The sequence below is a fragment of the Mus musculus genome, chromosome 6 (genome assembly GCF_000001635.26).
Source record: "Mus musculus strain C57BL/6J chromosome 6, GRCm38.p6 C57BL/6J".
Classification (NCBI taxonomy): Eukaryota; Metazoa; Chordata; class Mammalia; order Rodentia; family Muridae; genus Mus; species Mus musculus.
The window spans coordinates 71,780,525-71,794,478 of NC_000072.6; the positions used below are offsets into that span (position 1 = coordinate 71,780,525).

At 46.1% G+C, this 13,954-nt stretch overlaps 1 protein-coding gene across 2 annotated transcripts in view; it reads left to right on the forward strand.

Moving 5' to 3' along the window:
• Reep1 (receptor accessory protein 1) overlaps positions 1-13,954 on the forward strand; it is a 103,282-nt gene that overhangs the window by 73,096 nt on the left and 16,232 nt on the right. For both annotated transcript variants that reach the window (XM_030255495.1, NM_178608.4), the window contains exon 5: positions 198-311. In XM_030255495.1, coding sequence (XP_030111355.1) covers positions 198-311 — 114 coding nt within the window. The remainder of the gene's footprint in view (positions 1-197; positions 312-13,954) is intronic.

Genomic DNA, 13,954 nt, shown 5'->3' on the forward strand with positions numbered 1-13,954 from the left:
CTTCGCACTTGGCAATAGCTAACCCATCTTCCTCCACCCTCCTATCTATGAACATATATTCAAAATGTCTATGGTGTTTCAGGCCAGTGAGAGTCACCCACCAGGCAAGCTGCCAAGCCCAGTGCTTGGGAAGAGAGGAGGAGAAGAGAAGTATTTGAACTTGCCAACTCAGTGCGCCTCTGCTTCTTCTCCGACAGGAAATCGATGACTGCCTGGTCCAAGCAAAAGATCGAAGCTATGACGCCCTTGTGCACTTTGGGAAGCGGGGCTTGAATGTGGCAGCCACTGCAGCTGTGATGGCTGCCTCCAAGGTATAGTACCACAGGGTCCTGGCTCCCGTGGCTGGTGAACATCTCAGTCCCCCAGTTGCCTCTGGCTGTCACTTATGTAGATTGCACAGGAGAGGATAAAGGCCAACTGGCAACTCTTAATATTTATCTTTTTAAGTCCCTTTAAAGGTATGAGGGAGGACGATGGTGACTTTTTCCTTCAGGGCATTCTCCTTTATATATATGCAAGTGTATATACACTCATACATGTGTGATAGCAGAACTTTCCCAGAGCCCTTGAAACTCCTTGTGGATCACAGGTAGGCTGGAGAGATGGTTCAGCAGTTAGGAGCGCATGCTGCTCTTGCAGAAGACTCATTTGGTCCCCACCACAGTCAGGTAGCTCACAACTGCCTGTATCTCCAGCTCCAAGAGGGGGTACCCGCACTCATGTGCACAGATCCTCACACAGACATGCACATAATTAAAAATAAAATAATCTTGGGGGAGGGGGGAACATTCTAATCTACCTGAAACTGAGGTGTGAGAGAAGAAAATAGGAAAAGGGGAGGGAAAAGACGTCTTTATTCTGTTTCCCAGGGTGCACCAGTAGAATCATCTAAACTCAAAGTGGACAGGTAGAGAGAGATCGTCCCTGTTCACGTGGTCCATCACATCCTGAGAAGGGATTCGGGGTCTTAGAGTGAGTGGAATGGTGATGATGATGGTGGTGATGACGATGATGATGATATGTGTGTATAACTGGCATAATAAAGTGGAGGAGGTTAAAAAAAAACAGGGCCAGTGGACAATTGTGATGCAGTCATTACTTCTTTCTCATTTTCATCTGGCCTGGGGGGGGGGGGAGTTCTCTTATGTCCCTTCCTGGTTTCTTCTCACATGAGACTTTATCATTGTGTGGATTGCTATGCTCGTGGACCTGAACAACTGAAATAGTCAGACATCTTCTCTTAGAGTAAATTCATCAGATCTCCTTAGTGTTCCCTTCCCTGGGATGCAGACCCAGGCTGGAGGTGTCAGCCAGCAGTTACACCACTGTTTGGAAAACCCACTGGCTGAGAGGTAATCTAGCAGAGCAAAGGAGAAGTGATAAGTCCTGAAGGGTTATCTTGGGGTCAGATGTGACAGAGCCATGGGTGGGTGTGGGACAGGCTGATGGATTCACACCTCGGTGCTCCTGGGTTGTGAAAAGGTGGCAGGATGCAGGATGCTGAGGACCAGCGGGCATCCAAGATGGCTTCCCTGTGCTAGGAAACAAGGAAAGGCATGATGAGAGCGTTTGCTGGAGAGAGCACAGGAGCTGAGTGCTTGTTCCAAAAGAGCCTTCTGCCAGTTTTGGTACCTTTAATCCCAGCACTCGGGAGGCAGAGGCAGGTGGATCACTGTGAGTTCAAGGCCAGCCAGGTTGATTTACATATCAAGTTCCAGGCCGGGACACACACACACACACACACACACACACACACACACACACACACACATAGTGAGAAGCCATCTCAAACAATAACTTTTTTTTTTTTCCGGTTTTTAAAGTCCCTTTTGTCTGAAGTGGAGGAGTGCTACAGAGGCCTGGGAAGGGGAGGAGAAACAGAAGGAAGGATTCTGGTTAAGTCAAGGCACAACCCGTCCCGTTGCACGAGCTGTGGGACTCCATTACACATAGGCGCCCTGGCCGCCTTGGGGTAATAGGAACAGTCATGGTGATCGATCCCAGATAGCATCTTTGGAAGGGAACTCTGCCTGGGGACCTGAAATCTATCAGGGTTTCTCTGTACAGCCCTGGCTGTCCTGGAACTCACTCTGTAGACCAGGCTGGCCTCGAACTCAGAAATCCGCCTGCTTCTGCCTCCCAAGTACTGGGATAAAAGGTGTGCGCCACCACGCCCGGCTTTGGGTTGGAATTTTTAAACAAAAGAAAAGAGAACAGTCCACCAAACCCTAAAGTCATCAAACCAACCCTGCAACAGAGTGACAGACTCCATCTCTTGGTCCCTCTCTCGACTGCATCTTCTCTGCCGTGGCCTGATGCTCGAGGCCACCCAGGTCCTCGGCCCTGAGGCCGCAGTAACTTCCAGAGGCTCCCTCTCTTCCAGGTTGGCCTCGAGCTGGGGACTCCAGAGCCTCAGTGCCTTCCTGGCTGCTCATCCCCTCACTCCACTACCAAGATGGCTGTGAGCCCAGGACTCCTCCAACGAGGCGTCTCGCCTCAGCTAAAACCCGGAGGATGCTCCTGATGGCCTAGACCTTGCCTCAGGAAATAGTTTCTTGTCAGTTCCTTTAGCTTATGTGGGAAAAGACTTTCACTTTCTGTCTAATGCTTTCAAATGAGGAGATTTTTCTGCTTTGTGGGAGCCTTGCTTTTCCTTACTAAATATAAATGTCTAGGAAGAGAAAACACATCTCCACCAAAAATAATGTCCTCTATTTTTGAAACAATATGTGCTTTAAAAAATAATAATAATAAAACCTAAAAATCCAGTCAGGCCCAGGGCTGCAGCATGGTTTCCATAGCAACCACAGACAACACCCAGCAGTCTCAGAGACTGACTCACCAGTGGGTCATGAAATCTGCCTTTCAAGCCTGAACCACCTTGGCGGCTTTGAGTTTTGAGTTTTAGTTCTGCTGAATCCGAACCTCAGGCAGCGGAGCGGGCCTGTGGGTCTCTGTTCTTAATGACTTCCCCAGGTGATTTGAAACGTGCACCCTTGGATAGGTCACTGCCTGAAGTACCATCCAGAATAGAAAACATGGGTGACTGAGGTTAAAACAGCTTTTTCCTGTATTTTTCCTGTGATGCAAACATAACACCTTAGAACATTAACCTTGAAGATGAGAAGACCTGTATGTGTGTTTGTGTATGTGTGTGTGTATGTTTGTGGCATGTGTGTGTTTGTGGCATGAGTGTGCATGTTTGTTTAGAGGTGTGTACAACATGAGTTTGTGCCACAGTGGGACTGCCAATCCTTCTGCCAGGCTATGTGCCAGAGGAACCGGTCCTCTCTCCTTCTAGAACTCTTTGGTCCGTCTTCCCATGGCTCCCTGGATGCTACAGAGATATCAATGGAAGAGCGAAAAACCACATTATGGCTCAGTGGTTAAGAGCACCTCTTCCAGAGGACCCAGATTCAGTTCCCAGCACGCATACAACAGCTTAGAAGTGTCTGTTACTCCAGTCCCAAGGGATACAGCACCCTCTTCTGGCCTCAGGGGCCCTGTACACGCATGGTACACAGACACACATGTAGGCAAATCACCCATGCAAGTAACAATTTTAAAATAAAAATAATATTGAGCCGTGAGCATCTTCCCTAATAAAATGAATGCCTGTGGAGGACGTTTTTATCTTCCTGAAGCACGGAAACCTGCATGAGCTCAGTCCAGTAAGATGCCTCAGCGGCTTCTGCTGCTGAGCTTATGATGACCTGAGTTTGATGCCAGAACCCACATAGCAAAAAGAAAGAACCAACTGTTGGGAAGTTGCCCTCTCGGCCTGGAGAGGTGGTGCAGTAGTTAAGAGCGCTTGCACTTGACTATTCTTCCAGAGTCCTGAGTTCAATTCCCAGCAAGCGTGTAGTGGCTCACGACCTTCTCTAATGGGCTCTGGTCTTCTCTTCTAAGTGTGCATGAAGACAGAGCACTCATACATAAAACACATGAATAAATACATTTTTTAAAAGTTGACCTCTGCATGAGCATGACACGCACACACATACATACATACAAAATGAAGAAATGAAAAATGTCTTCAACTTCTAAACTATGTCATTATGAAAACATAATTTCTTGTTAGTGCTATTATTTTTTTTATCTTGAAACTAGAAAAACTAAAACAAAAAATTCAGCCATGGGAACTTTCTTCCCAGGGAGTTTACCCCGTCCAAGCCATTTTCTCCGAGACTCTGTTCCTATAAGTGTCTTGGTGGCTTTGCTGGCTTCAGGATTCCTCACAGGAGGAAGACAATCCCAACTCTTTTAAAGACTAGAATTGGTAATTTCTCTTTTTCAAAAACAATACTCTTGAAGTTCTTGTCCAGAAGAGCCCATCCTCACATTCAAGAGGGCCCCCGTGAGAAAGAAATGAGCAAAAGTTCTGCCACCACTCGGACCCCTGCCACCTCAGTGCCTTTGAAACCTGGCTCCTACACGAGGCCCTGTCCCTTCTTAGGCTGGCTAAGCCAACTTTTCTTTTAACTCATTGCTTAACTTGAAAAGTGCATGCCTTTCATCCCAGCACTCAGAAGATAGAGGCAGGTGGATCCCTGAGTTCAAGGTTAACCTGGTCTACAGAGTGAGTTTCAGGAAAGCCAGAGCTACAAGGAGAAATCTTGTCAAGAAAAAGAGAAGAAAGGTAGAAATGAAAGGAAAGAAGAGAAGAGAAGAGAAGAGAAGAGAAGAGAAGAGAAGAGAAGAGAAGAGAAGAGAAAAAAGAAAAGGAAAGAGGAAAGGAAAGGAAAGGAGAGGAGAGGAGAGGAGAGGAGAGGAGAGGAGAGGAGAGGAGAGGAGAGGAGAGGAGAGGAGAGGAGAGGAAAGGAAAGAGGCAGACAATGTTGTTCTAATTCCCAAGAGTTGCCCTGGGCACAGTCCTAATTATACCAAACCTATTATTAAAGTCAGCCTTTGAAGAGAGATGCTGCAAGTAAGATTTGTACTCTGTGAATTAGAGATTCTCCAGGTGGTTTGCAGTGTATGGGGGAGGGGGGCACATAGACATTTGCACTCATGTGCTTGTGTGTGCCTTTCTACAGAACCCCATGGTCTTTATTAGATCATTAGCTTCTTTCCTTAAAAACATTTTCTATTTTAAATTATGTGTCTGTGTGTAGGTACTTGTCCATGAATGCTATTGCCCCGGAAGGCCGGAGGTGTAGGGCTCCCCTGGAGGTTGCGAGCCATTTGATGTGCATGCTGGGAAATGGACTTAGGTCCACTGCACTGGCACTCTGTGCTACTTAACTGTTGAGTTCTGCCCCTAGGTTTCTAGTGTCTTGAGCCAAGAGGTTGTGCCTTCTTTCTCTTCGTTTCTGTGTTAGGAAATAACCAGAAGGGGAAGGAGAGATGGCTCAGCTGTTCAAAGCACTGGCTACTCTTCCAGAGGACCCAGGTTCAATTCCTAGCACCCATGTAGCAACTCACAACCATCCATAACTCCCAGGAGATCTGGCATCCTCTTCTGTCTCTGCGGGTCCTGCAGGCACAGCACAAACATGATACACAGACATACATTCAGACACTCATACATATAAATTAAAAATAAATAAGATCTCAAAAAATATTTAAGTAACCTGAAATGCTTTGTTTCACGGTGCTTTTACTTGCATTGCTCATTAAAGCTGATTAATGTGCTGGTCTTGGTGGCACACAACTTTAATCCTAGTGCTTAGGATGCAGAGGCAGGGGGATCTCTGTGAGTTCAGTCCTACCCTGGTCTACACTGCAAATATCAGGACATCCAAAGATACATAGAGAGCCTGTATTGAATAAAACGAACACAAAAAAAAAAAACCTTAGATGATGTGATATATACACCCCTCTTTATTTCTCCAACCTTATTCTGTCTAATACAATAGCCACCTGCTACATAGGTCTGTTTCAATATACATTAATTGAAATTAAGAGGCTCTGGAGTTGAGTTCCTTAGTTGGCCTTGAGTTCCTTGATTGACTGGCATCACAGAGGGGAATTCTAATGGACAGCTGCCTCAAGCCCTCTGTGAACACTCTTAGGTGTTCCTTGGTCGTGTTTTCACTCTTTTTTTCTGTAGCTACTCCAGCTTTGATGGTATACTCCTCTCTTTCACCAAGGTCTTTGGAGCTGTGTTTACGAGGCTCCCGGAAAAACAGAGCTGGAAGCTCTTGCCTATAGCAGCACCCATGTAGCAGCTCCTGTTTCCTCATCCCCACCCTTGTGCTAGCCCACTTTTCACACCACAGACTACATCCACTCTCTTGACTTGCTGCTGGAAACATAACTTTGCCTTTGTAACCAGTAACCACAAGGAGGCAGTTTTGGCAACAGCCTGCTGTCTGACTAGATGGGCATCATTCACTGGGAAATCGAATTATGTTTTCTCATTCCTTTATTTTATTCCCAGTCAGTCAGTCTGACCTTTTAAAAATAGGACTCAGAGTTGCTATTTCTAGGATGATAAGAGGACGTTCTATAGGTGTAATGCAAGAAGGCATGGAAAGATAAAGATGAGACAGGAAGGGAAAAGAAACAGTCAGCCACTTGCATAGCTCCTGCAACAACAGTCCATGTTAGAAGGGCAGATGAGGGGAAAGAAGGAAGGGATGCTGAAAGGTTAAGGCTTGAGAAGGACGTGGGAAGGGGTGAAGCTTTATAAATGACTGTGACTTATTACCTGAGTGCCCGAGAGTTCAGAAATGTGGAAGAAGGCTGAAGAGATATCTCTGAAGAATTCACGTGGTAGGCAGGGCTTCGAACTGAGAACTACCCTTACAGCTCCGTGTTCCAAGTTCCTGAACCCCTGTTTCCTGGAGATGCTCGATTCAGATATGATCCGGATAGCCTGATACAGAGATCACCAGGCCATTTGATTCTGCCTGTTATTTCTCATTAAGAGCACTTTCCAAAATGAAGGTCAGGAAACAGACCTTTATCCCAGACATTCCTGTCCCCCACTGTAAAATGAATGACACGAAAGAAAGATATTGGAATACTAAGGCTAGTTTTCAGCACACACCACAAACTGTTTCTAGAAGGTTCTTACTATCCTAACATCCTTTTCTTTCCTTTCCTTTTCTTTTCTTTCCTTTCCTTTTCTCTCACTACTCCAAAGCCTTCAGTGGAGAACTGAGCTCTGTTTCCTGCCCTTTGCTTCCGGGGCCTCGGCCCTCACTGTGCACAACTGTGAGCCAATGTGTGAGGCTCAGACTCAGGCCAGCCACGCTGCCCTACCCAGAACCGTGCATGTTTTGTCAACTTGGTCGTTTGTACCCTTATAGGAATTTCTGTCCTGATGCCCTGGTCGGACTGAGGTCCTTGGCAGCAGGATCCACTTCACACTGACCGGTGTTCGATCCTCTTCAGGACCTCGTGGAGCTTTGTCAGCTTCCCACCAGCGCTTGTTGTGTGTGAACAGAGAAACGCATGGCTGAGTGGATGAGCGAGGGAGGGAGGGAGGGAAATGGGGACCGCGTGGCTCTCTTCAGTATCTTGGTGGCTTGTGCCCATGGCTTTTTTTTTTTTGTCCCCTTTTTACCCTTTATCAGGTGGCTCGAATCTTTCATTTTGTCTCCTCCTTGGATCTCAGAGAAGGGCAGGTAACCCCGTTGAGAGGTGTGACTAACTCCAAACCGATCCAGTCTGGTAGAGAGGCTCTGCAGCCATCTCTGCCCACCAGCCTCTGGTCTGGATCAGAGGGAGGTGTTTTGCTGCCCCGACACCTGTGCGTGACACATGTGACTCCATGCCAGACACACGGCTGGCTGCACTTTGTCATCATACCAGAGCCTTTTAGTGTGCTTGGTTGGCAGCATCTAACACGTGACTAACTTACTCAGTCCCCACCCCCTTTGGTCAATGCCTGGAGAATGAATTGAATTTGTACTGATGCTCTCATGAAATCCTCATCTCTTTCCGTTTTGTTAATCCAGGGTTTTGTCCTAAATACAGCCCGACCTCCATGTGGCATGCTTAGGTGGGGCTGCTGGGCCCTGCTGTCGAGCACGTTCGGCTGGAGAGGCTGTCAGCGGGCTGAGTGTGACGTGAGGTGTAGCAGGAAGCACTAACTCTTCTTGAACTACCCCTGGGAAATGTGGTTATGCCAGAGGCTTTGTTGTCAATTGCCTGACTCACTAAAACCTTCACTTCCACAGTGGGCACTGGGTCTCTGGGGACGGGAGAGGAGCTAAACTTTGCACTTCTTTGTGCCTTCCCCTGCGACTTGGTGGGTCCCTCCAGAACCTGCACAGGGCCTTAAATTGTTCCATTTCTGAGAGTATCTATCTTACCTCTCAGATCTGGTACACAACTGTAATCCTGCCTTTAGGAACTGGAGGCAGGAAGATCAGGAGCTAGAGGTTACCTTGACTATGTAGTGAGCTAGAGGCTAGCCTGGGCTATGTGAAACTCTGTTTCCAAAGTCAAAGAGAGGAGCTAGAGAAGTGGCTCAGAGGTTGAGGGCCGGGTTCAGTTTCTAGCATCCATACAGTGGCTTACAAACATCTGTAACTCCAATTCCAGGGGATCCAATACCTACTTCTGACCTCCACAGCCACCAGACATGCATGTAGTACACACACATACTTACATGCAGACAAAACACTCATACATGTAAAATAAAATAACTAGATATTAATATTTATTATTAAGTTCCAGGCAGTAGTGGTGTATGACTTTAATCCCAGCATTTGGGAGGCAGAGGCAAGTGGATTTCTGAGTTCGAGGCCAGCCTGGTCTACAGAGTGAGTTCCAGGACAACTGGGACTACACAGAGAAACCCTGTATCAAAGAAAGAAAGAAAGAAAGAAAGAAAGAAAGAAAGAAAGAAAGAAAGAAAGAAAGAAAGAAAGAAAGAAAGGAGGAAAAAAGAAAAAAAGAAAAACCCTGTCTTGAAAAACCAATATATAAATATATTTTATTAATTAATATTAACAGCTAATATTAAAACAATACAAAACATAGACTGCCTAAATTGTTTGGGGTTTGAAGACATTTGTCACTGTCATGAATGCCCTGTGTTCCCAGAGGAATCCTCAGGGTTGTCTCGGGAGACTGCTGGGTGTTACTCGACTTTCAGTTGCACTGCCTCCTGTGCAAGATGCAAAAGTACAAAGAGGGTGAGGTCCCCGTGGCCCTACCACCCATAAAGCCTGCCACTTGAAGCATGCTTCCATTGAGCAAAGACAGTCATGGGCATTAACAACGAAAAGCAGGACCCCATCCACCCCCTCAGCCATCAAAATTGCAAAGATTCTGTCTGGGGTGGAATAAAGCGGTGATGCTTAGTGGTGGAAAAGTACTAAAACCTGCCCAGCAAATGTACCGCTCTTAGGCTGGGGTAGGGCATGGTAGAATGCTTGCCCAGCATCCACAAAGCCTTGGATTCAAATTCCTAGCACCACAAAATTGAGTGTGATTTTACATACCTGAAATCCCAGTGGTTCGGAGGTGGAGGCAGGAAGATCTATCCTTGGCTACTTAGCAAGTTAGAGGTTAATCTTGGATATATGAAACCCTGTCTAAAGAAATCAAAGCAACCAGGTACAATGGCATATGCCTTTAATCCCAGCACTTGAAAAGTGTAGCCAGGCAGATCTTTGAGTTCAAAGCTAACCTGGTCTACACAGAGTTCTAGGTCAGCCTGAGGTACACAATGAAACCCCACCTCAAAAAAAAAAAAAAAAAAACCACAAAACACAAAACAAAAACCCTCTTTCCAGTTAGTTTACATATTTACACACACATGTTCTTCAAAAGGGGCCCTGCTCTGGAGCACTTTGCCTCACGGGTGTGCCACCCGCCCCTGTGCCCCACACTTGTGGACACATCCCAAGCCATGCCCAATAGAACGCCCCTAAGGTCTGGGAGTGGAGTAGGATGGTAAACACTTCACTCAGGCAGCAAGATGCTGGGTGTCCATATGCTTATTCTTTCCACACTGACACCTAATGCGTGTCAAGTGGAAAGGGAGACGGATGCAAGCCTGCAATAGGAAAGGAAGCTGTAGGAGGGGAAGGCCAGCAGACAATGTCCAGCATCAAGTACAGTTGCATGGAGAACATGGGACAGGTCGGACGCCACCGAGAGCAATGTCGCAGGGAGTTTTCATTGTCAAGAAGTCGTTATCTCAAGTGCCACTAAGAAAGGAGAAATTGCTTATGAAATGGGGACATGGTGCCTTTCACTTAGAATGCTTACCACTTCTTACTTAAAACACTACTAGACTGAGAGTTTAAAAAACAAAACAAGGGGGCTGGAGAGATGGCTCAGTGGTTAAGAGCACTGACTGCTCTTCCAAAGGTCCTGAGTTCAAATCCCAGCAACCACATGGTGGCTCACAACCATCCATCATGAGATCTGATGCTCTCTTCTGGTGTGTCTGAAGACAGCTACAGTGTACTTAGATATAATGATAAATAATCTTTAAAAAACAAACAAAAAAAAAAACTACCTTTGTTCACAAAATTAAAAGGAGCCCAGAATCTGACATGGTGGTGCATGCCTTTGATCCCAGCACTTGAGACGCAGAGGCAGGTGGATTGCTGCTAACCTAGTTGTTCAAGGCCAACCTAGTCTACATAATGAGTTTCAGGACACTCAGAGCTCTGTAGAGGTAGGTATCTAGATATCTAGATATCTAGATAGATAGATAGATAGATAGATAGATAGATAGATAGATAGATAGATGATAGACAGACAGACCAGGCTAAGGTCCTCTGACTTACACACACACACAAATATACACATGTCCCAGTACACCTGCATGCAATCCATATGTGTGCATATTTAAAAGAAAAAGAATAGCAGGGTATGGTGGTATATCCCTTTAATACCAGCACTCAGGAAGCAGATACAAATAGACCTTTATGAGTTTGAGACCAGACTGGTCTACATAGTAAGTTCCAGGCCAGCCAGAGCTATATAGTGAGATCCTGGAGAAGGGGGCAGTGGGAACTTAGAAACATATTTGAATGGTTGGCTCTCAACCACAGAATATATTTTACCTTGGCATTGTTTTTTGGAGACAGGGTTCCTCTGTGTCACTCTAGCTATCCTGGAGCTTGCCCTGTAAACCAGGCTGGCCTCAAACTCAAGAGATCCACCTGCATCTGCCTCCCAAAAGCTGGAACTAAAGGCATGTGCCACCACTGCCAGGCTATTATGCTTTTTCAAAAATACAAAGCCAGAATTGTTTCCCCAGTTGAGCCCAAATGTGGCAGCCAGAAGATGTTCCAGAAGATGACAGCTCCCAAATAACAAGATGGGGGTTCTCCCAAGCACAGCTCAAGTAGGCCTCCGGGAAGGTAAATAGGAATGAGGTGGAATAGCCTGAGCCGGGCTAAGGGGTTTTCAATGAGAGGCCTGTTGGTTTCAGACCAGCTGTTCCGATTTGTTCTCAGGGCTCTTGTTCCCATGCTTCTGCGGTTCCCTCCAGCACGGGACTAGTTTGGTGCTGAGCCATCTTCATCTCCTCTCTCCTAACCCTTGACACTCAAAATCTTCCTGATGCTGGTGATATTGGAGCTACCCTGGCTGGGCTTCTCTGAATGAAAGTGAGCCACTTGCCAAATGGGCATGTCCTGCTGGCTGCTGTTTTCCCTCAGAATGTTTGCTGCAGAACATTTACAAGATCTGGGAAATGTTGATGGAGTTAGTCCCTGGCCGGTTTTATTTGGGCTGGGGGTCATGAAAGCCCACTCTGTCCTTTTGGCCATGCACTGTCTTTTCTTTCACTGATTTCAGTGGCCAACTTAGATGTGACAGGCAGTAGCAGCACCCATCATTTAGTTGGCTCTGGCTTGCTCTACACATGGGTATCTTAAGGATGAAATACTTTACACTTTTATAGATTAATTGTTCTAACTATAGATATTTGGTTATTTAAATCATTTTCTGTTTGTGGTTTATGTTTGTTGTTGGCTTTGGGGGAGTAACTTTGCTGCTGGAGATAGACTCAAACTTGTGACAGTTTTCCTGCCTCAACTCTTAAATGCTGGGATCCCAGGTCTGAGCCAACATGCCTTGTGTGCCATTGCTGTTAGTTTCCTTGAGATATGGTTTTTGTATCTTTGGTGAGTTAAGAATTGGCCTGTTTCACTTTTCAGTGTGCCATCTAACCCTGTGCTAGCCCCTTTTCAGTGTGTCATCTAAGCTTGTGCTAGCCCCTTTTCACTGTGCCACTTTTCAGTGTGCCATCTAACCCTGTGTTAGCCCCTTTTCAGTGTGCCATCTAAGCCTGTGCTAGCCCCTTTTCAGTGTGCCATCTAACCCTGTGCTAGCCCCTTTTGCTTGCCCCTCCCCAGCTCACTCCTTCTGTTGTGGTTGCTTATGGTTTTCTTGTTCTTATTATTGTTATAATTTTTGAGATTATAATATAGTTATATCATCTCCCTCCTTTCCTGTTCTCCTTCCAACCTCTCCCATGTACCCCCACCCACTCTTTTAAATGCATGGCCTCTCTTTAATTATTATTACACATGTGTATAGGCATTCCTAAATATGTAACACAACCTGCTCAGTTATTGTTTTATGCCCTGGCCTTCTTTTGTTCCCTGTCACACTCAGACCTTCCATTTTAGCAAGTGGCTGTGCTTTGCTCATCCGTGGGGATAGATTTTTTATTACTGAATAAAATGAAACGGCTTCTCCAGCCCCCTCCGGATGGCGAATGCCTCTGCCCTGCGCTTGAATGCCTCTGCCCTGCGCTTGGCCCCTGCTCATTTTCCTGCTGCAGCCCCTGGATCTGCCATGCATTGACTGCTAGGGCTGCCATGTCTGCCCTGCCTTGTTATTCACAGTCCCTGAACCACGAGGCCCCACACTCTTCCTTCATTGTGAAAATAAGACACATTGCCACCCTGATGTCCCAAATTCTCTGGTTCCCACTGGCTCCCCCTGTATTCTGAGCACACTCGAGTTCATTGCCTGGCAGCTGCTTGCTCCCAACCCCAACACTATTCTCAGTAACACCAGTCTCTCGCCAGCCTCCTAACCCCACTCTCAGGTGCCCTTGCCCAAACAAGTCTCTCCAAACTTCATGTACTGTTTGTTTGTTTATTTGTTTGTTTTTAGCCCACTCAGTCTGCTTAGTGCATGGGTATAGGACCAGCTACGAGAACATGAACCTCATTCATCAGGGGCCTCGTTCCTGTAGAAAACTGGCTTGAGAGATGGCTCAGTGGTTAAGAGTATTTGCTGCTCTTCCAGAGGACCTAAGTTTGGTTCCCACCATCCATGCCTGTAACTCCAGCTGCAGAGGATCTGATACTTCTCCTGGCTCAGCCAACACATGCACACACACACACACACACACACACACACGCACGCACACACACACACAAATAATCATAAAAAACTAACTGACTCCCCACCCCTGCCTGCAGCCATCAGTTGCCAAGAGCTCCTTGGCAAGAATGGGGCTTCCATGGATTTGGTCAAAACACATTAAACACGTGTATGAAAGTCTTGAATAATAAGTTAAAAAATAAAACTATATGAAATAAGATAAAATCAATTCTAAACAACAAGATTTATCGAGCCTCTCTCCTGCCCTGAGGCACACCTGCAACATCCAGCTCTCTGTCTTCACCTTGATTCTTTCTCTCCACACAGACCTGCCACTCAGGACCAGGTAGTGGAGGGAAGATTTGCTTTTCCAACCCTCTAACACATTAATCTTGCTTTCCTAAACAAAAGAATACATTCACACTGAGATCCACTCCACAGCCCCGTCAGCATATGAAGTAGTTACGTTGACAGCAGAGGGTTGGGTTTTTTTTTTTTTTTTTTTTGGTTTTTTGTTTTTTTTAATATCATGTCTTCCTTCCTGACTCATTACCTTTCTTTCTGGTATTTATGTGCCCGTGGGTATGGCATGTGCCATATGAGTAAGTGTGCTTGCTTTGTTAACCATCTCAACTGCACAGAAATGTTTTTAAACCACTGCTGGCATGCATTAAAACAACACTGTCTGCCTTCC